Below are 22,159 nucleotides of genomic sequence, written 5' to 3'. Positions count from 1 at the left end.
CCCCTGATGGCCCTGCCTCCTCTAATCCTGCATTCGTATCCATAGCTGGATCAGCCATTTCCCTAAACATAAATCAACAACCCAATAAGATAGGCAACGGTCTCACCCGTTTGCTGGCCAGGTGCTCCTGATCCGGTCCATCTGGGGTGATCCCACGTTGCTAGGCACTCCAAACGGCTGCTGTAGAGTTCGTGCCTTTTTTAAAGCATCCAAAATGGCCGACTTTTTTTCTCTGAGGCTTTTCTGAGCCTCAAAATGGCCGCCGCTATCTTCACGGGCTTTTCTGACCCACAAAATGGCTGCCAATACTAAGTGTGGCCAGGCGATGTGCAGAATGGCCACCGGACTCGCCTGGAACCACTACGCACGAAACGGCTGCGCATCCCTCTGAGTGACCAGAATCAAGGAGCGCCGTGGGGAAACAGCCGTGGAGTCGTAGCTCGTGAACTGGCCGATCTGATTGCAAGGCAGGCTTCTTGAGTGAACTTGCAGCCGCAGGCAATCAGATAGCTGAGGAGAGGCAGCCAGAGATCAGTTTCGAATTTCCCTCCAATTTGTAGAATAAAGGATTATTTAAGGAACCAATTTAAAGGAACAACAAATTATTTTGGAAAAATTCACCAATTAAAGAATTTGGAGGAGAGATCAATTCTCACATACCAGTCCAGGTTGGACTGAGTCTGAAACTGGGGAGGAGCCACAAGGGCCCGATGACATCAGACGTGTAGACTCAGTCTGATTGGTAAATGGACAGGAGCATACCCAGTCTGGTGCTGTCTCTACAATAACAGGAGAACTGCAACATGTGAAGGCAAGACAATGTGGGTCCTTTTGTTTGGCCTCACAGAGTCCCAGTTGGTTAGGGGATCCTGTGCTATGCACATTTTGGAAATGCTTCATCCAGTGGTTGCTTTTCCTGAATTAAAATGGGAGACAATGGAAAATAGGTACAAAGATACAGAGACGGCATAACCTTACCTTTGGTGGTTTAAATGGATAATCAGATGAAAATGTGATATCCAGAAAAAATACGCCACCTTCGTACACAGAACCTGGGGGACCTAGGATAGTAGATCTCCATTCGTAGATGTTGTCGCCTTTAGGCCCAGCACTATTAAAATAAGCAAGAGGGAGAAAGAGAGAGAGAAAAATGAACTTTATGACCTTTTACGATCATTATCCTTGTGAATGGCCTCCGTTGTTTATATATGGCTTGGTGCATCTTGGTGTGAAGAAACTGGTCCATTATCACTTGTGCTTCTGTCAATATATTCAATACAAGGCCCATCTTTGTCTTTTGAAACAGTTAGTTGTGTAGCCTTTTGTTTGTTGGCCTCTGTGGGTGGATGGGCCATATATAAAACTGCCTTAAAGCACAAAGGCTACCTAATTCAAGGCATATGAAGAGTATTATCCATCCCTCATATTTATAGCCTTCTTTTTGTAGAAGGGAGTTCAGGATGGCGTACATGTTTATTCTTGCAAACTCATGAAATAGATTAGCATAACACGCCTAGAAAGTTTCTTAGAGGAGACGATCTGAACCCAGCAATATTGCAACAATATATCTTGCTTTGTACCTAGATATAGAGAGAATCTTTTCAGAAAATTTATATAAGGAATTTTATAGTGTTTTTTTTTAAATGTTAAGCCTTTATTATCACTTTCATATACTGCTGGCAGTAATGATTATATAATCCTAAAGTTTCTGGGCATCCATTCCCTGGTCTAAGGAAAATAAATGTAATGACCTTTCTATGATAAGGTAACCTTTATTTCTTGATCTAATACACATACAGTTTTACATGCAATCAGTTGCAAGTCATTTTCTGGGCTCCTAACAACTCACGGGTGTCAAACTCAATCGCGTCACATGATGTATCGTGACGTTTGTTGCCTCTGCGGAGCTGGGGTGGGCATGGCCTGTGCATGATGCATCTGTCCCATGGGCTGCCAGTTTGACACCCCTGAACTACCTAGTGTTTCCCAATTCACAACCATTCCCCCACCTTTTCTATTAGTCTAATATAGAGATGGCTAACCTTTTTCTAAAGGTGTGCCAAAATAGTGTATGCATGCGCTATCGCACACTCACGCGTGCCCCCCCTGCGCATGCACGCAAGACCAACCCCCCCCAGCACATGCAACCCCTCCCCTGCGTATGCGCAGGCGCCCCATGGGAGGGGGAGTATTCACCCTCCCCAGGCTCTGGAGGGTTTCCTGAAGCTTGGGGAGGGCAAAACGCCTCCCGACCCTCCAGAAGGTCAAAAATCAGCTGGGCGGTACGTGCATGCGCCCGGAGCTGAGGGCTGCCGTGCCGGGAAATACGGCTCTGCGTGCCACCTGTGGCATGCGTGCTATAGGTTCGCCATCAGTGGTCTAATAGAATTCCCTACTGGGCCTGGGTCTTCTGAACTGCAATCCCAAATATTCAGAGACGCATCAAACTAGGAAAGAGTCCACTACAAATATTTCTCAAAGTTCCTAAAAGTTATTCCTGAGAAGTGTTGAAGCCTGAAATTTGCCGGTTCTCAAAATACCTACCAACTTTGCCAATGATTTTTATTTTTGAAAATATAGACCAACAAGCTGTTTTTGGTGTCCAATGTTTATACTGTTCCAGACACACACTTATGTAAAAGGGAGGGAGTGGGATAAGGAATTATTAGAAGAAAACAGGGGACGACACCATTGTTCAAATAAACTTCCTCTTTAAAGGCCACTTTAAACAGAAGAATTACAATTTGTAAGTATGACAGTGAAGGGACTGAAAAGGCTACAAATACAAATTTAGATTAACTCTATTTAAGAGCTTCTGCCCTTTTATAAAGCCAGAAGGTCTTGTTTATCTTCATTCCTTCCTATTCTAAATTTCTCAGAAAGAATTTCTGGCAAACATTTCACAAAGCAAACCAACTTTCTTAAAAAGAAAAAGTGCAATTCAAATACAAATCTTGAATGGAAATCTCAGAATACGTGTTTGTTCTTATTATTTAAAACTAGCTGATAACCCAGTGTTGCCCGGGTATTTATTTATAGGGGGGAAATGTCCGGACCAAACATAATTTCTAATGTTGGATTTTCCTCTTTACCAGAGGAAGCCCCCTTGTGGAGTACTGTGAAGCCGTTACCATGGCAACTCCACTGCACAGTAGAAGCCATTTTACGGCAGTACAGTAGAAGCCATTTTAAGGCATAACAGGCTGCATCTTAACAGAACATACACCCCGACGGGTTTTAGGGGTATCTTACCCACACAGTATTTTTCTCCAGAGAGTAAGTCATCTGTGTACCAAGTTTGGTTGAAATTGCTTGAGGCGTTTCAAAGTTATTCTGGAACATACATACCCACAGCTCTGTGTGTGTGTGTGTGTGTGTGTGTGTAGGTCTGTATGTAGATAGGTAGATGATAGATAGATAGATAGATAGATAGATAGATAGATAGATAGATAGATAGATAGATAGATATAGATATATAGGACTATGTCCATTTCCACAGCTATAGTTCTCCTTGCTCTCTTGTCCACATATACTTCTACCCAACCATCAATCTGCTCTAGAGAAGAACAGGGAAACAGCACAGGGGTGCAAGATACAAAAGCTTCTTCCTTTTGGAGGCGACCAAATTGAATACAAACTGGAAAGAAGAGAAAACAGCACAGAGAAAGATAATGGAAATCTGTTTCCCTATGAGAGCAAGAAAATTGTCTTTGTAAGACACTAGGAACAGGAGCATCCACCATGGAGACGGGAAATATCAAGAAAGTAAAACTGGCAGTCACAATAGTGCAATTAAAATCCCATCCCTTTTTTACATGTGTTTGTACCTGCAACATGTGTATTTGTATTTGTATTTATTAGACTTGTTAGCCGCTCCCTCTCCACAAAGGGACTCGGGGCGGCGTACAATAAATAAATCACCACTGTAAAAAAAGCGGTGGGGAGTTTGACTGCACAGTCATAGCTGCTACCTGAGCTTTTTTCACACTTACACATAGACACACCTTGCACAGACCCTTCGCTGTGAGTTGAGCTCAACTTACTTATGGCTCCGCTTTTATACTTCTTAGTAAAATTGTTTTAGACAAAAAGTTGTTTTTCTTACTCTTGTTACACTAAGAGTAAGCCAGAGATTTTTTAAAAAAGATTGGATTAGTGCCCCCACGCACGCACATATACACACACATACAGCAACAGTGAAAATGTGACAAGAAGTACAGAGCTCTTCCCTCACAGGAGGAGACACAAGTCCACAGCAATGAATTCTAAAATACAGTGTTTGTCCTTCTCTGTTGCGTTATTCTGCACCCATGATTTGACCAATCTGAGATGGTAACAGTCGGATGTATATTTGGTAATATTTCAGATCATTAACTTTTGTCTTTTAATCAGTATCCCTTTCCTAACACAAATGATGCAAACAGAAATTCTGACTGAGAGGAGGGCAGCATGGCATAAGGTTATGTAACTGATAGCATTCACAGATCAATGCACCGCCGTAAAATTTCTTTTAAAAAACAAAATAGAAACAATACAAAAAGTGGGAGCAACACAGAAAAAATTTAAAACTCCCGTACAGGTCATCAGGTTTTCCTAATTAACTCCTGACATCCATTAAGCATATAATTATTAATTAGCATTAGGCTTGGAAGTTAAATTTCTCTGGAACAATTCAATTTTGGCACAGGTTTCCTTAATGGCCCTTTTATAGCTTTAATGCAGGGGTTTGTGCTCCTATATCATCTGTCAGTTGCCTTTCCTTCAAACACCTCTAATAGCTGGATGCAATTCAGTCAGTTTAATGAAACACAGAATTGACTTAGCAACATATTTCAGCCAAATTAATCAAGTCACAATTAAGGTTACTGCCTTAAGCTATGTGCCAAACTACCTGCTAATTACTCAGGTCAGAACAAGGGCATCTATCAATTAAATAGTCAATCATCTAAAAGCAATAACTCCTAAGTTACTATTTACTATCATTTACTGTATTACCCATTACTGTTGCTTATAACATTATAAAGGCTGCCCACTGAGAGAGAGAATCTACTGTAAACATTTCAGGTAGTCTGGCCCTATAGACCAGCCTCTCCCAATTACCACTCTTCAGATTCCCAGGATTATCATTCCCACGCTACAATACAATACAATAGTAGAGTTGGAAGGGACCTTGGAGGTCTTCTTGTCCAACCTCCTGCCTAGGCTGGAAATCCTATACCATTTCAGACAAATGGCTATCCAACATCTTCTTAAAGACTTCCAGTTTTGGGGCATTCACAACTTCTGGAGGCAAGCTGTTCCACTGATTAATTGTTCTAACTGTCAGGAAGTTTATCTTCAGTTCTAAATTGCTTCTCTCCTTGATTAGTTCCCACCCATTGCTTCTTGTTCTGACTCGGGAATTATGGAAATTGTAGTTTTGATGTATCAGTTAAAGACTAGCCTAGAGAATGTGGATATGAAAGGCATGTTGCAAAAACCTAATTATTCCACTAGCCCCCAAAAGTGATTTTTACTGTGAAAGAATCCAGAAAGATCTGAAAGGCATGACAGTATCTCCAATGCATTGGTTTTTGTTGGAGCAACACAACAACATTACACAAAATTACAATTACACATTGGAAAAATAATGTTTGATTTCTTTTCCTTTTTTAAAAAAAAAGTAGTCCCAAGCATTCAGTGGTTTATCAAAGAAAACCATGGTGAGCAAATTACCTTTGACCTAATCAGGCACCAAAAATTGTCTATGGCAGGGCTGTCAAACTCATGGCCTGCAGTCCGGATGCGTCATGCCCGGTTTAACGAAGGGGAGGGGGGAGTCACAATACGTCATGTGACACTGCCGTGACAATGAGAGTTTGACACCCGTGGTCTATGGTAAAAATATCAGTTAAAACTGTAAAAGGTACGGTACGTATATTATTCAGGTACAGAGCAGTAGCAATCTTGCTTAATGTCTTTAGCAAAGGCAAGCTAATTCAGAGCACTTCCGTATCACCACTACTTTTGCCTCTCAAATCTTGTGAAAGTGCTTACAATCAACCAGCAAACGACTCTATCACAACCAATCTTAAAACAGTGAATCCTCCTTATGGAGATAAACCAGTGGTGGGATTCACTTACCTTCTCTAACAGTTGGTAAATGTGAGCTCGCATGCGCACCACCTTCTGCGCATGAGAAGGTCACGCATTACGTCTCGTTGAATGGGCGGAGCCTCCCACAGCTGCTGCTATAGGTTCGCCTGAACCGGAAAGAACCGGCTGAATACCACCTCTGAGATAAACCAATCAGCGCTTTCCTGCTTCATGCTATAATCTGTGTTGGGTCACCAGTGGAATCATTCCCTTCATTCAATGCAAGACCAGTGCTCCAACTATTAAGCCTAAGAGCCAGGGGCTTCCGCCAATGAGACAACACCTTGCTCCCAAACTCTGTGGAGCGCTGGTGTTGAGGTTGAAAACATGACTTCTTGCCATTTCTATCTTGGCCAAATGAAGTGTGGAATCAGGGGAGAGCAGCATTGGCGTAGCACCTGTCTGGAATGACATCATTCTACCCCTGTTTCTCCCACCAATCTCTGCAATGATAGATGTTTACGCAAACTTCTGAGAGTTCAATCAAGAAACAATGAATGAAAATAACTCCCCTTTAGAGTAGAGATGGAGAATGTGTGGCCAATGATGGGACCTAAAATTCAACAAAAACTCAAAAATCATATGCTGCCTACCCTTGCATTAAAGTTTGGTGAAGTGTCACTAGATTCTATTATATGATGAAAGAGCTGCCTTATAGCCATTTACACTATTTGTCCAAGTAGTCCAGCTTTCTCTGCTGTCACTGAAAACTCAAGAATTCTTACCACCTGTGTATCTTTTAACTGAGATGCTAGTGGCCGAACCTGGAACAGTTACAGCCACATTACACCAACCTTATTTCACACGGGTAACATCTGCCCTGGTTTTGTTCTTCCTTTTGAGAAGTCAAGTGATTCCCAAGCCATTAAAAATACCCTAATTTAAAACACCCTGATATTATATCATCTCAATTGATTTCATCTTCTATAAAGATTTATCTGGGAAAAACATGCTGGAATGGGAAACCGAAACGAGTCTATTAATTTAAGGCAAAGAGTAAGATGAACAGTATCCAGAAAAATCACTTTCTTTCCTAAACAACCAAGTGCATTTTGAGGTCTGACACTTGGCCTCATACCTTTTAAAAAATCTTATTTAGACAGAGTAGCAATGTAGTTTAAATATAAGCAGCGAAACTCCGGTTTTGGTCAACAGTTTTAGAAATATATCTATCCACCTTTGGGCTGACGGAGAAGAAGAAATTCCAGAGTTCTCAAAAGTACAAAAACATTTTAAGAAAAAGGGGATTCAGAAGGGGACCCCCTCCCCGAAAGCCACCAGACTAAACGTGCTCAATGATAACGGAATGTGGAATGCATGGAACAAGGAATTAAATAGGCTGTTCGCAAAGCCCATTCCTTTCCTAATCCCAAGAAGCATCCAGCTCTTCTGGGTCATAGCCTTGGAGCAGATCCAGGCTGTTAGGAAAAGTCTGAAGAACTTGCTTTCCCTGTTATTGGACTGTATCAGGCAGAGATTTTTAAAAATAAAACTTAATAAATATCCAGTACTTTGATCAGGGCAGCAATGTGAACTGGATGGCAGGGACTGGTTTACCAATCTGTTTATGCAAAACCAAGAACATTTTCTTCTAAGACTAAAGATCCTGCAACTTAACCAAGATGGACCCCTAAGCTTTTTTTTCTGGATGAAAGATGCTCAAAACACCTAATTTAGCTTGTGATCTTATATAAAGTTAAAGGCTTGCACAGAAATTGTATGAAAAAAAAACCTGCCCAAAGGGACCGAATGGCAATAATTTGAGGATCCGCAAAATAGCAAGTGATTTATGACCAAGTTATGAGGCCCAAATACATAGAAATGAAACCATCCATTATTTATGTGTTTACTATACCGTACTACCTTCAAGACAGCATACTTGGTAATGAAATCAAATCAAGCTTAATAAAAAAATATAATGGCTACTATGCAGAATTAGGGACGTGATGGCTCAGTGGCTAAGAGGCTGAGCTTGTCGATCAGAAAGGTCGGCAGTTCGGAAGTTTGAATTCCTAGCGCCACATAATGGAGTGAGCTCCTGTTACTTGTCCCAGCTTCTGCCAACCTAGCAGTTAGAAAGAACATAAAAAATGCAAGTAGAAAAATAGGGACCACCTTTGGTGGGAAGGTAACAATGTTCCGTGGTTTTTTAGTCATGCCGGCCACATGACCATCGAACAGTGCTGGCTCTTTGGCTTTGAAACAGAGATGAGCACCGCACCCTAGAGTCAGGAACAACTAGCACATATGTGCTAGGGGAAACTTTATATTTACCTATGCAGAATCACTTTTCATCTCAAAAGCAAGCCATTTGTCTCCTCTTTATCTCTTCTTACGTATCTCCTCTTTCTCTTTTGTCATCCAGCTTTTAATAGTGTTTCTCAATCTCAGCAATGTTAAGATATGTGGATTTCAATACCCAGAATCCCTATGCTGGTTTTGGAATTGTGGGAACTGAAGGCAACACAACTACACGGTGTGAATAACAATGGGAAATTTGATTTCAAGTGCAACTTCCAGCCTATTGCCCCCAGCAATCTGGGTCCTTATCAGGGGTGGTATTCCCTTACCTTGCCTACCGATCCGCAAATGTGAGCATGCGTGTGCGCTCACTCGCTTCGCTCCAGTGTTGGATTGCGATTTATTTTACTACCGGTTCGCTTATGTGCCTCCCACTGCCGCCACTACCGGTTCATCCAATCTGTGGCGAACCGGCAGCATCCCACCTCTGCTTCGCTCGCTTGCGCCACCTCTGCACATGCACACAGCCTTCTGTGCATGTGCTTTTGGCAGAATAAAAGGGCCTAAATGGGATGCTGTAGAACCAGGGCAAGTGGGCGAGGCCACCTGCGATTTCCGCTACTGGTTTGGACGAACCGGTCCAAAACGGTAGAATACCTCTGGTCCTCATTTTATTCACCTTGGAAGGATGGAAGGATGAGTCAATCTTGGCAAAAAGTCAATAAGCTCAGCATTCTCTTTATGGGGAAATGGCAATGGATGCAGACTTAGCTTTGGCTTTTTTACTCCCTCCTTAGTAGGTTTTTCATAAAAGGAATCCTCGATAGCCTCTGATTCAGCATTCCTGGATCATGGACTGCAGACCATCAGAACTGTGGTATTTTACCATTTATAAACCTGGCTCATTCCTGGTTATTAAACTGGGTTATTAAACTGGGTACAGTTTACACAACAAAGTAAACATTACTATATACACTATTGATTGATCACAATAACCCATTGTTAGCAAGTGAAATCCCCAAACCAAAGGCACAGTCCTAAAATGACTTTATTGTGGCAGTACTGTGGAACTCTTCCAAAATAAATATAATCGAAGGAAGATAAAGCAGCTCTGGCCGTTACAACCATCGGGATTCCAGATTCCACACAAAATATTCAATTTAAATATCAAAGCACTTAGAAGCCGTTCCACTAAACAGAATCCTTATTGTTAATTAAGTTGTCACAGCAAAGTCCTGTCACTGCTGCTATTTTAAATGTCTTCCGCAGGGCAAAGGAAAACAATATTGGTAGTCCTCAACTTATGACCGTAATTGGGCCCAGGATCATACACTGTAAGGCTGCAGATCGTTAAGTGGGAGGCCACATGAGTGTATCTGAATTTACATTATTATTATTATTATTTTGCAGTGTTTGTTAGGCAAACGCCAAGGTTGTTAAGTAAGTCCATTATCTCCAGTGGGTATTTTTTGTTGGAAGTGGATGTGGAACTGGAAGTGAATGTCATTTTTTAGCAAACTCCCCCCCCCTCATAAATTGTGGTCACGTGGCTGTAGGATGGTGCGAATGGCCAATACGTGGGGCACTTTCCAAGCTCCCCAAATCAATCATGTGACCAGGGAGCAATGGCTATTGGAATTTTGAATCCAGGTCATAAGTAGCCCTGGGGAGGTCTGTTGTAACTTTGTACAGTCACTAAGAGACTACTAGTGTGTTAAGGACTACCTATATGTGTTTCTGCTGTGGTCCCAATTCATTGTTCTCTCCCCCCCCTTTCTACACAGTTCTCTCTCCTCCTCCCCTTCCCCTTGTTCTAGAATTGCCCAACTTTTTAGCCAGATTTTCAGGGAAATTAGTAAAAGTTGCTTCCTTCCTGTTCCGTTGATGGGAGCAGAGTAACCATAAACAGAGGTCTGTTCAGAGAAAACCTCTGCCAGAGTTGAAGGGTCCTCCTCGGGATCCCACAGCCATAGCCTACAATTCCTCTCATTTTGAGAAGACTGCTGAAGCACTTGTGATGTTTTCCTTTAGACACATATGCTGAAAGCATGTGGCCGAATCAAATTAATTAAACCCAGACTGACATATCCAGCACTGTCAGAGACCTAGATGCCTATGCCAAAAAGCCAGATTCTGTATTTTTTTTTTTGTACAATAGCGGGCCGACAGCATGTTAGATATCAAATATCCTTCTCCTGTCATAATAAAAAAGGGAAACTCATGTCAGCATAATGTAACTCAATCTTATATAGTCCTTCAAGAGCTATCTTAACAGATTCTGCCCTTAACTTCAGCTCATCTCCATGCTAAAAATCTAGCATAAATAAAGTATAAAATAAAAATGGAGGACATAGTCTGTCAAATTTTATTTCGGTCAAAGATCAGTAGAGGATGACACAATTAACAAACGATTTAAGTGTAGAAGAGGAGGACCAAACATGAAACACAACATAAAGCAATAATAGAGGTTATTATTGTCACTACTGCCACTGTAAACTACAGCTCTAGAATCAAAAACAAAAACACTCTTCCAAAACCACAATAAAACATTACTTGTCCAAAACTAAAGCATAAAAGCTAAAATCCTAAGACCAAAGTAGGTTAAAGTAAAACTGGAATAATATGATATCTATCTTTATACAGTGGTACCTCGGCCCTCACTGTTAATTGGTTCTGGGAGGTGTGATGAGTATAAAAAGCGATTAGTACCCAACACATTTTTCCCCTTAAGGAATAATGTAATGAGTATCAAAGCAGCCAACATCAGGACAAAATTTCCGCATCAAAATGCATTTAGCACCAAATCTGATGTTTCAAAGCAGTTGAGTACAGGATATCTGTATATATTCATTGAATTGTTCAAAAGTTAGTTACATGTGAAGGACATAAAGCGGAAGTAATTGTACTGTATACATTCCTTGAAGCTTAGTAGAAGTAAAGAGATATTAAAAAACAGAAATGGTTGCTATGGCTAAGGAAAAGCTATTTCAGCCAAGGTAAAAAAAAAGGCACACACATTGCCAGATGTGCCAACACAGTCTATTAAAGCCAATACAGATCAACTCCAGCTACTGCAAACTTAGAATAAAGGTTTGTCTAGGACACCAGCCAGCCGGAAATTCAGAACTTTTAAAACAATTTAATTTTCACCATACTTTGACTGCTGATTACACAAACTGCCCCTGAAGAATGTTTTAAGTAAAACTATAAGAAAAATCCTGTGGGACTCTTAATTCCAGCCCTCCTTAAGTTCATGGCTTGCAATTAAAGTTAAGGAAGCAACATTCTGTTGACCTTTTTAGATCTCCTTCCTCCCAAATACTTCTCAAATGACTGAATCTCAGAAGAAACCTTGGAGGTTATCTACTCCTACTCCCTTCCCAGTGGAGAAGTCCTCTATTATATCACCTTGAGAGATAACTATCCAGATTGTTTAATAGTGTGTACATTTCTTAAAAGGGCTGCGCAGTGGCTCAGCAATTAAGAGGCTGGGCTTGTCAGCTGGAACCATGCACCTATATCAGGTTCCAGACCACGTGACAGGGTGAGCTCCCATTCTTGCTCCAGCTCCTGCCAAACTAGCAGTTCGAAAGCATGCAAATGTGAGTAGATAAATAAGTACTACCGTATTTTTTGGAGTATAAGACACACCTTTTTTCCTCAAAAAAGAGGATGAAAATCTGGGTGCGTCTTATACATTGAATACAGCATTTTTTGACTCCCGAAGCCCCGCCCCCTTCACCGAAATGGCCGTGCATACCCTAATGGAGGCTTTCAGAGAGCTCCTGGGGGCTGGGGAGGGCAGAAATGAGCAAAAAACGGACCGTTTTTTGCCCCTCCAGTCCCCAGCAGCACTCTATAAGCCTCCATAAGACTATGCATGCAATTTTTTTTGACAAAAAACACGGGCCCGTTTTCATGAAAAACAGGCCATTTTTGCTCGTTTTTGGCTCCCCCCCCAGGAGCACTCTGCAAGCCCCCCCATGGCTATTCATGCCTTTTTTGGGGGTGGGAACGGGCCCGTTTTGCAAAAAATGGGCCATTTTTCAGAGGTTTGTAGAGTGCAAAAACTTTTTTTTCTTTTGGAAAGCTCTTTAACTGACTGATGAGAATTACATTGATCAAGTGCTGTGCCAGCAGAAACAAAGTCTTAGGTGCTGCAGATTGTCAGCGATTTCCTTCTCCAGCCCATGGATAAATACACCTGGAAACATCTACCTACCTACCTACTCACTCTCTCCCTACCTACCTACTGTATTTCTCTCTCTCTCTATCCCTCTACCTACCTATCTACTTACTCTCTCTCCCTACCTATCTACTGTATTTCTCTCTCTCTTTCTTTCTATTTCTCTCTCTTTCTATCCCTCTCCCTACCTACCTACTGTATATTTCTCTCTATATATATTCCTCTCCCTCCGTACTGTATCTCTCTCTCTCTCTCTCCCTCCCTCCCTTTATCTACCTACTTACCTACCTACTCTCTCTCTCTCCCTATCTATCTACTGTATTTCTCTCTCTTTCTTTCTCTCCCTCTCTATCCCTCTAGCAACCTACCTACTTTTTTAAAAAAAATGCCTCTTCAAAATCTTGGTGCGTTTTATACTCCGGTGCGTCTTATACTCCAAAAAATACAGTACTTTGGGGCGGGGGGGGGGGAACAGTGCTCCAAGACATCATGCTGGCCAACATTACTGCAGAAATGTCTTTGGGCAGCACTGGCTCAATGGCCTTGAAACAGAGATGAGGACCAATCCATACAGTCAGCAACAACTAGTGGAGAAAAATCTGCAGGGATTCCCTGACCTTTTTATTTTTTACACTTCTTTAAAGTTTACAAACTGTATTTCTTAACGTCCATGGTCTGCTACATAAACTTGTGACCAACTCTGCAAAAGGAGACAATCAGTGCTTTCATGCCCTGTATATGTAATTTCTTCAAGCAAGGGGGCATCCATGATCAGAACACAGTATGGAGTGGAGCTTCTCCTACCATTTCTACTGGCACAAAGGACTTTTGAGCAATCCTCTTCCTCCCCTCGCGGCTCACCCTGAAACATCCCTCTAAAATTGGTTAAGCAATGAAATGGAGGGAAAGGGAAGCAGCACTTCTTTTGAACCAGGTAGCAATATGGCCAGTGCTCACTCATTCATAGAACAGCCATATGTTCCCATAAATAAGATATCCTGCCAGGAGAACGAGCACTCTCAAGAAATGTTTGTGCAGGTGTGGGAGCAAACTTCTGAGCCGCATGAGGAGGAAACTGGGCAATCAGAAGAAAGGATTCATGCTATTGATCTGCCTGTTGAGCTGACTTCAGAGATATAAATGCTTCTGAACGCACTTAGTATGCCAAGTTCCATCATAGTGCAACTGATCTCCCGGCCTATCCCAAGGATTATGCTTTTTTTATCCTTTCCTTGCAAATGAGGAAATGAACTATTTAATAATTTATATTTTAAGGAAACGGGTGTCCCACGGTTCTAGATTTTTAAAAAAAGGACTGTAATTTTTATATCAAAAGAAGTTTACAATTTGACTTGCCCTTTTAATACTTGCTGTACCTAGCTCTGCTTTGATGTTGTGGACAAAGAGAAGCTACAGAAACCTTTCTCAGAGATTCCTGTAATAACCAGATGAATGACGTTGACTGCATCGTTTGGCAAAATGTAAGCCCTTTTTGCAATCAGAAACAATGCCTAGCAAACATGAAAGAAAGTGAGATCCGCTGATGAGTGCTTCCAACCTGATTTTTTTTTTTTTTGACTGGGCCGACACCAAAGCAATGATCACATAAAGGTTGGACATTTGAAACTGACAACTGTATGGCCCCTCAAGACTGAAGGATAAAACCAAAACAGAACATTAATTGGAGATTCACCAAGGTTCAGGAATGTATCTACATAAATGGAATGAATGAATGAATGAAATATTAAACTTTAAAACTTATCCTAAGTAGATTCCTTCCTAACCAGTTAGATCCAATGGCTAGCTTGATCAGAGTCAACCCACAATTTAACAGTGAAGATTGAGAAAATGGTTAGTTGTAATTCAATGGTTCACCACATGAGGGAGCTCCCAAAGATTGAACAGTTCCCAAACAGAGCAGAGAGCAAAATTCTGCATTATCTCCTTGTGTGTATGTTTTCAACTGAGTGAAAAGACCTGGGATGAACAAACTACTTGTTTGAAAAATTTCCACTCATTCTTTTCTACTATTAAATCCATCTTGCTTAAATGCAAACTTTTTTTCCGACTATAAATATATTCTTCTCAACAATGAACTGAATGAAATATGCACCTTACCTGCACCACACAAATTTAACACAGAAAGCTAGTGCCAGCATGGAGTAGCTGGAAAGGCTATGTTGTCCTTATGTGACAGAGCAGGATAACTATGTTGTCCTTTCTTTAGATGATAGTGGTTAAAGATTAGGAGCCAGTCAGCAAATAAGAAGGAAGCGGCTACTCTAATTCAGAATCACAAGCAGGCCTCAGTACTCTTAGTCTCCTCCCACCAGGAAAGGGAAATATTTTTCACCTATTTTGACAGCAGTTAAAACCTCAAGTTGTTCCCATTCCTTGAAGGAAGGGATATTTAACTTCATCTTTAATTTAAAAAAAAAAAGGGGGGGGAGTCAAAAACTAATTGAGCCAGGGATTCACCCATTCCTAATGTTGGAAAAGTAATGTTGGACAACATTGATTTTAAAAAAGAAACAATCATGAAGGACAAGCATCCACTCAATCTTTTCAGCCTTAGTACATCAGCGTGTTTTGTAAATTACACATTATGAATATAATTTGTAAAAATTATTGTAATGCAGCTATAACCCATTTAAATTAGTGAATATTTCTTAGCTATTCAGTCATTGTTTAAAATTGGCAAACCATGTTTTGGTTTTTTTCCCCTGAATTTTTATGGAGGAAGGCATTTTAAATACTTTTCAAATGATCTCAAGCCTGTATGAGGGGCTGCCACCATGGTATTTACATATTTCCATATTCAAAATGAATGGAAACCTCACCACCAGTTATTAGTGTTTGTGGCCTCCAAAGCTACTGTAAAGGTGTTGGGGAGACTGTGAGTTGCCCCATTAGTCATTTTAAATATAGCTTTACTTTAAAAATGGAATCCTGCTTTTTTTCTGGCTAATCAAGTCTTCTATAAATCATTCCTTTGGTGTTTATTTTTGCACTGAGAAATCTCATTCCCATATAAGCTCTAAGGCAGGGGTGTCAAACTCAAGGCCCGGGGACCAGACCCGGCCCGCGGGGTGCTTAGGTCTGGCGCCTGTGAGGCCACCCTGCAAGGACGGCCCTGTGGTGCCTCTGCCAGAGAAAATGGAGCTTGGGAGGGCCGCAGCTCTTTTTTCACTGGCTGAGGTTGCAGGAGGCCATTACAGGCGAAAACAGAGCTGTTTTCGCTGGCAAAGTGCTTGGGCTACCACAGGCACCCCATTCACAAGTGACATTGAGCTGGCCATGCCCACACGTACCTCCCCCTCCCAAGATCTAACACCACCTGATGTCACCCTTAATGAAATCAAGTTTGACACCCCTGCTCTAAGGATATTCAAAAGAAAAGGGAAGAGGGGAAAAAATGACTTGATTTTACATTATTGCCCCTGGACTTCACATGTCTACATTTCTATGGAGAGCTGTGTATATAGAAATCATTTGATACCAGTGCTGTCAGTCGTCTGTACTATTTACTTGGAGCTTTCAACCATTTCAGTTGGGAACCTTGCCCAACTCCGTAACCGGATAACCATTTTTCAACTTGAGCTTTCCAAGGAACATAGGGTATATTCCGTTACTCTACTGCAGTCGTTTCATCATCACCAGCCAGCCTTTTTCAGTGGCTAGTGTTATATTCCTCGACCTACGACCGGTCTGCCCTGCCTGACAGCTAGCAACAGCCAAGCCGCGCCTGATTGGCTAAGACACGGCTTGGCTGAGCGCGGGCTGTTTAACCCGTTACCATTGGCTGCCCTGCTTGACAGCTCCGTATAAATAGCTGTCAAGCAGGGAAGGTGCAGAATCTCTCCTGTATATAGTTTTGACTCTGCCTGTTTATTGCCTCTGTTGCAATAAACCATTCCAATTCTCCTCAGACGTGTCAAGCCTCATTCCTACGCCTAGACTTTCAACAGCTAGAGGTCAGATTTACAGTATAAGCATTTTCATGAGGAGAACTACAGTACACCAGGCCAAGCAAGTCAACCAGCCAGCCTGTCAGTCTCTCTGTCTGGGTGTGTGTATGTATGTGAAAAAGAAACTTAAAATATCAGCCGATCATTTTACCCCAGCCAACCAAATTCTCAATAAGTAAGAGTACAGGAAGTCCTCAACGTATAGCTCTAAAGGAGGTTGCCCATTATAGTCATACACTATTGTGACTGTTAAAAGTGAGGTGCCCAGGGGACTGCCTTGCTCAACAACCACTACCCTCCCAGATACGGTAACTAAACAACCACACAGGTTGTTAAACGAATGGAGTGAAAAGAGCTGCTTGCCAAAAGAGGGCAGGAACCTCCCCTCCATGGGCAGAATTGCCGTGCCAGAGAAAGGAAGAAAGGGGAAAAAAACCTTGGGAAGGGAGGGAAAGAGGGAAACCATTCCTTCTCTTCATCTTGGGCTAGAAGGTCTTTCCAACTTTCTAGCCCAGGGAGGACAAGAGAACCAGTGTGCTGTACCAGAGAAAAGAAGCTTGGGAGACATTTATTTCTCCAGCACAAATGGCCTCTCCCTACCCCATCTTTCACTAAAGTTATAGCACTTGGCAATAGCATTTAGACATATACTTTAGACTTATATACCGCTTCAAAGTGCTTTACGGCCCTCTCTAAGCAGTTTACAGAGTCAGCATATTGCCCCCAACAATCTCGATCCACATTTTACTGGCCTCAAAAGAATAGAAGGCTGAGTCAACTTTGAGCCAGTCAGGATCAAACTCCTGGCAGTAAGCAGAGTTAACCTGCAATACTGCATTCTAACCACTGTGCCACCACAGCTCTTATAAATCTTTCTAGCCCATGGAGGGAAGGGGAACCAGTTCCTGGAAACAGGAAGTGGCTTGCAATCTTTGCTGCTGGCTTTCCGATGGACTTACTTTCAGAGGAAGCTGGCAGGGGAAGATTGCAAATGGCAATCACATGATTGTAAATGCCTTGGCAACCCATTGTCATCTGACAGTCAACTGCTCAGATCCCCCCCAAAAAAAATGAGACTGTGGAGATGACGTAATGGCCATCACTTTGAGCGCCTTGTTCTAAGTTCCTTAGTTCATCTTTTTGTATGGTTGATGAATCAACAGTTGGAAGTTGAGGACTACCTATACAACGTCAGTGGGGTATGAAAGGGAAGATGAATAGAAAGGGAAACTTTGGGTATTTAATGCTATCAAAGGCATACCTTTAATAATGTCAAGGTCTGACATTAATGGTACTATTCAGAAGGCGCAACAAAAACGTCAATTTCACATGGGAAATTATTTCTGAAGCTTAAATAAAAGACATAGACTGAAGTAAACAGACTACGAAACACTCAAATATATCAAAATTCTAGGCATGATTTATAAACTACATGTCTAATTTTGTACTTAATAGCTAGGAAAAATATTATTATTAAAAGAAGAAAAAACTTGATATGGAAAAATTAAAAAAAAAGACTTTAGCAATAAAGTGCCACGTGGCTCTGTTTCCACAAGGACCACATTCCCACTGCTGCATTCTGCTGGTCTTACTGTATTTCCCCTTCCAAGATTCAGAAGTTAACTTTAAACTTGGAGGTAGAAATCTGACACTGGATTCCCTCTTTCCTCACTTCTAGATTCTGAAGTTAACTCTTTCTTACTTTCCAAAAAGGAGTATAATAGGGACTGAACAGAAAGCAGGAAGGATTTCTACACCATTACTTTAAGAACAGGTATTTTATTTGGATTTATTTCAGGAACTATATTCTTAATCATTTTAGACTCCCTCATATTTAAGTTTTTCTCTTATACATGTGTCAGCTGCCACCTCATGCTTGCTGGTGCTGCGCCAACATGTGGTAACAGTCTGCCATGGACTCTGAGGATGGTGGATGGGAACAGAAATGCTTGGGGGGAAGCGAAACTACTGCATCTCCTCGAGAGGCTGCTTCAAGGTCACTTGGCTAGGAGAAGAACACAACTGCAGACCAACCTAGGCTTGAAGTGACCGCCCTGAAAACATTTTACTTGAACCTAAGTGATCATGGAGGGATCAGAGATGGGAGGCAGTTAAAAGGAGGGGAAAGCTGAACTTAGGGAATTTGGCATGTGATTTCTCCTGTTCAGATGCAACAAAGGACAGCTGCTTTGAAAGCCCTCTTTAGATAGTGGCAGATCTTTCCATTGCTTTGGCTTCCATGATGGAAGAGTAGAATTGTTGGAGATACAGAGTCTCTTCAGAATCTTAGCTATTTATCCCATTTTCAAATACCGCCAAGAGCTAGCAGAATCAAGCATTAGTTGTTGCTTGGAGGGAAAGCAAAGACAGGAAAGAAAGAGAGAGGGAGGGAGAGAGGAAGGAAGGAAGGAAGGCAGGCAGGAAGGAAGACCGACCTTCTTGCAGGCATTATGTGATTCATATGAACTGGCAAAGCTTAGGAAGTGATATTTCCCTATCTTGCTGTCTCAAACTCCTTCAGATCACTGTTAATCTTCCAAGCTTACCACAAATATTTGACATTAAGGTTCTCACATACCCTACGGATTCAAGATTCGTATCTGCCGAGAGCAAAACCAGGGGCGAATGAGCTAGCAGGAGAAGAGGAGGCATTTGGCAAAACCTATTCAGAATTCTGCACAAAGAAATACCTCATGCTAGGGCTTCTAGAGCACATGCAAATTAAGCACATTTGCATATTGATTGCTTATAATGCACAATTTATTTTGTTTCCATTTGTTAGAGAGGGTCAAGGAAATATGCAAAGGCTGCCTTTGTTCTGATTCTCCACTGCTGGCTGTTGACATTTAATGTATATCGCTCCCACATCCTACAGTGTGGATTAAAAAGAATTCAGAAATACAAGACGCAATTTTTTTGAAATTCCTTGGACAAATTTGTCAAAGGTCAGGGGATAAAAACCAAAACAGAATTATCCACAGAGGGTCACCCGGGAAGCCTGCTGACCAAGCAATGCATTTCCTATTGTCCAGAAAGGTTGGAACCTGTTCCTAAATGGAACTGAACGCGAACAAATTACAGGTAGTCCTTGACTTACAACCACAATTGAGCTCAAAATTTATGTTGCTAAGTGAGACAGCTATTAAGTGAGCTTTGCCGATTTTACAACCAGCAGTATGTTTCACATTTTGTTACCACTGGTTTGCTATGCGCGCCTGCTCGCTTCACCCCCTTCCACACATGCGCCCAGCCTTCTGTGCATGCGCTTTGCTCAAGCACCACCTTCCGCATATGTGCCCGGCTTCAAAAACATGCCTAAACAGAACAGCATAGAGCCGGGGCGGGTGGGCAGATCCGCTTGCGATTTCTACTACCGGTTCGGGTGAACTGGTCTGAACCGGCTGAATACCACCTCTATTTATGACCTTCTCTATTGACTTTGCTTGTTGGAAGGTCGCAAAAGGTGATCCGTATGACCTCAGGACACTGCAACCGTCATATATGTGAGCCAGTTGTACAGCGTCCAAATTTTGATCGTGTGACCATGGGGACCATGGTCGTAAGTGTGAAAACCAGCTATAAGTCAGTCTTTTCAGTCCCGCTGTAACTTCAAATGGTTACTAAATGAATAGTTGTAAGTTGAAGACTACCTGTACCTGTTTCTTGGTTTGGCCAGTAGTAATATCAACTATGGAGAACTCTGCTATGAGTGATGGAGGTTAATGGGGAAAATATGATGGGAAAATGGGAAATTATTCTGGCATTCTCATCTAGCTGTTTGTAGAAAGTACTATACATTCTTTGGAAAGGTAGTATTTTAGGATGGAACCCAGTTGGTTGCTCTGTTGCAGGGGAACAGTTACTCCTCGAATTATGACCATTACTGAGACCAGAATTTCCATTGCTAAGCAAGATGGTTGTTAAGTGAACCATGCCTGATTTTATGCCCTTTTTTGCCATGATTAAGTAAATCACTGCAGTTGTTAAGTGAATCACATGGTTGTTAAGCAAATCTGGCTGTCCCCTATTGACGTTTCTTGTCGGAAACTGACTTGGAAGGTTGCAAATGGTGATTACAGGATCCTGGGACGCTCGCAACTGATTAAATGCATGCCAGTTGACAAGGGCTCAAATTTTGATCACATGACCTTGAGGATGCTGTGATGGTCATAAGTGCAAGTACCAGTACCAGTTGTAACTTACTTTTTCTCAGTGCTGCTGTAATGATTGGTCGCTAAATGAATATTTGTAAATTGAGGATTAACCGCATGTGGAAATCACTAGCTAAATCTAGTATCTATCTACCTTCTGAATATGCAGGTTCTTAATCTAAGATATAAAACAATAATGGGCACCCTAGGGAAACATTATTTTCCCTTTTTTCATATTTGTTATCTGAAGCATAAAATACCTTTAAAACACCTTTTTAGAAATACATAGAAATAAATAAAAGATCTGTTCAAGCGAATATCACAGATTTAATGCAACATGGCACAGTACATGCTGTATGCAGACGGCCAAGTTCAGATTAGGTCCCAGAATTGTGATCATTATGCCAAAACTGCTTGGGAATTTGGACTTTGTAATTAGTTCCCACTGATCAGAGTTTGAAATTGCTTATGGGGCAATCTTTTACGAGTTAAAAAGTAGCCTTAAGAAAGTGTTCATATCAGCAATAATCAAAAACTGAACAATAAGCTATTATTTAGGAAAATATTGATAGTGTCCAGACGTTACCTGTTTTGGGATTAAGTTTCAATTAGAAGCTTTACATCAATAAATAAAATGAATAAACACCATTGCTAATAATAAATATAAAAGCATTTGAGAAGCACATTTCAAGTAATTTTCTTCCAAATCTATTTCCTTGTGAAACCCCGGCTCATAAGTAACAGAAACCACAGTTCCCCATTAAGTCAAAACAACCTCTGGTCCTACTTAACCTAGAACTAAACTCGTGGTTGCACCATATATACACGTGGACATATAGGGTTGCAACATCTGGAATGCCAATTTGGCAACCAGGAAGGAAAAAGTATCCAGGAAAGACCAGTATTGTTGTCTTAAAGTTGATGGGAGAAGGTAATTTCACAATGCAGTAAAGCTGTCTAGGATCTGTCAAATAAATTACCAGATAAGACATCAACTTCTCCGATCAACCTAAAATAGACACAAACATAAGTCTGCTTTTTTCAAAAAGCCTCTCCGGCAATTAATGGGAGTTATTTCTAGAATGAATATCATTAAGACTGAGCTGTTAATCTAGTTTTATGTCATTTGGAAACTTAACATGATTTAAACCCCAACCCATATTTAGAATGTGGGGCAGGTGTTCACATACACACATGGGGAGGGGGAGAGAGAGAGAGATTGATTCGTAAGTTTAAAGAAAAGTCTAAAAAGAAAAAAAGGAAGCTGGAAAGAATAAAACTCCAGATGTTAAATTTGCAATAGAAGCCAGCGTAGCTCTCTAGAATTGGACTAAAAAATGCTGGTGAAGAGAGAGGAACTTTTGCTTTCATTTGGAGCAAAAAGTTCTTGGCAAATCCAGATTTATATATAAATTTATTAATCCTTTAATGTACTCCGTGGGTTTTGCCTAAAATAACAAATAAGAACTGAACCAAAG

At 41.3% G+C, this 22,159-nt stretch overlaps 1 protein-coding gene across 6 annotated transcripts in view; it reads right to left on the bottom strand.

The window, feature by feature from the left end:
- The window catches only part of UBE2E3 (ubiquitin conjugating enzyme E2 E3), a 167,790-nt gene that overhangs the window by 11,219 nt on the left and 134,412 nt on the right, over positions 1–22,159 (bottom strand). For all 6 annotated transcript variants that reach the window (XM_081943989.1, XM_081943984.1, XM_081943988.1 and 3 more), the window contains one exon: positions 979–1,111. In XM_081943989.1, the coding sequence (XP_081800115.1) occupies positions 979–1,111 (133 nt within the window). The remainder of the gene's footprint in view (positions 1–978; positions 1,112–22,159) is intronic.

Source organism: Natrix helvetica, assembly GCF_964273705.1.
Source record: "Natrix helvetica genome assembly, chromosome: 1".
NCBI lineage: Eukaryota > Metazoa > Chordata > Lepidosauria > Squamata > Natricidae > Natrix > Natrix helvetica.
The sequence above is the reverse complement of the archived record's forward strand: the minus strand, read 5'-3'. Positions and strand labels throughout refer to the sequence as shown.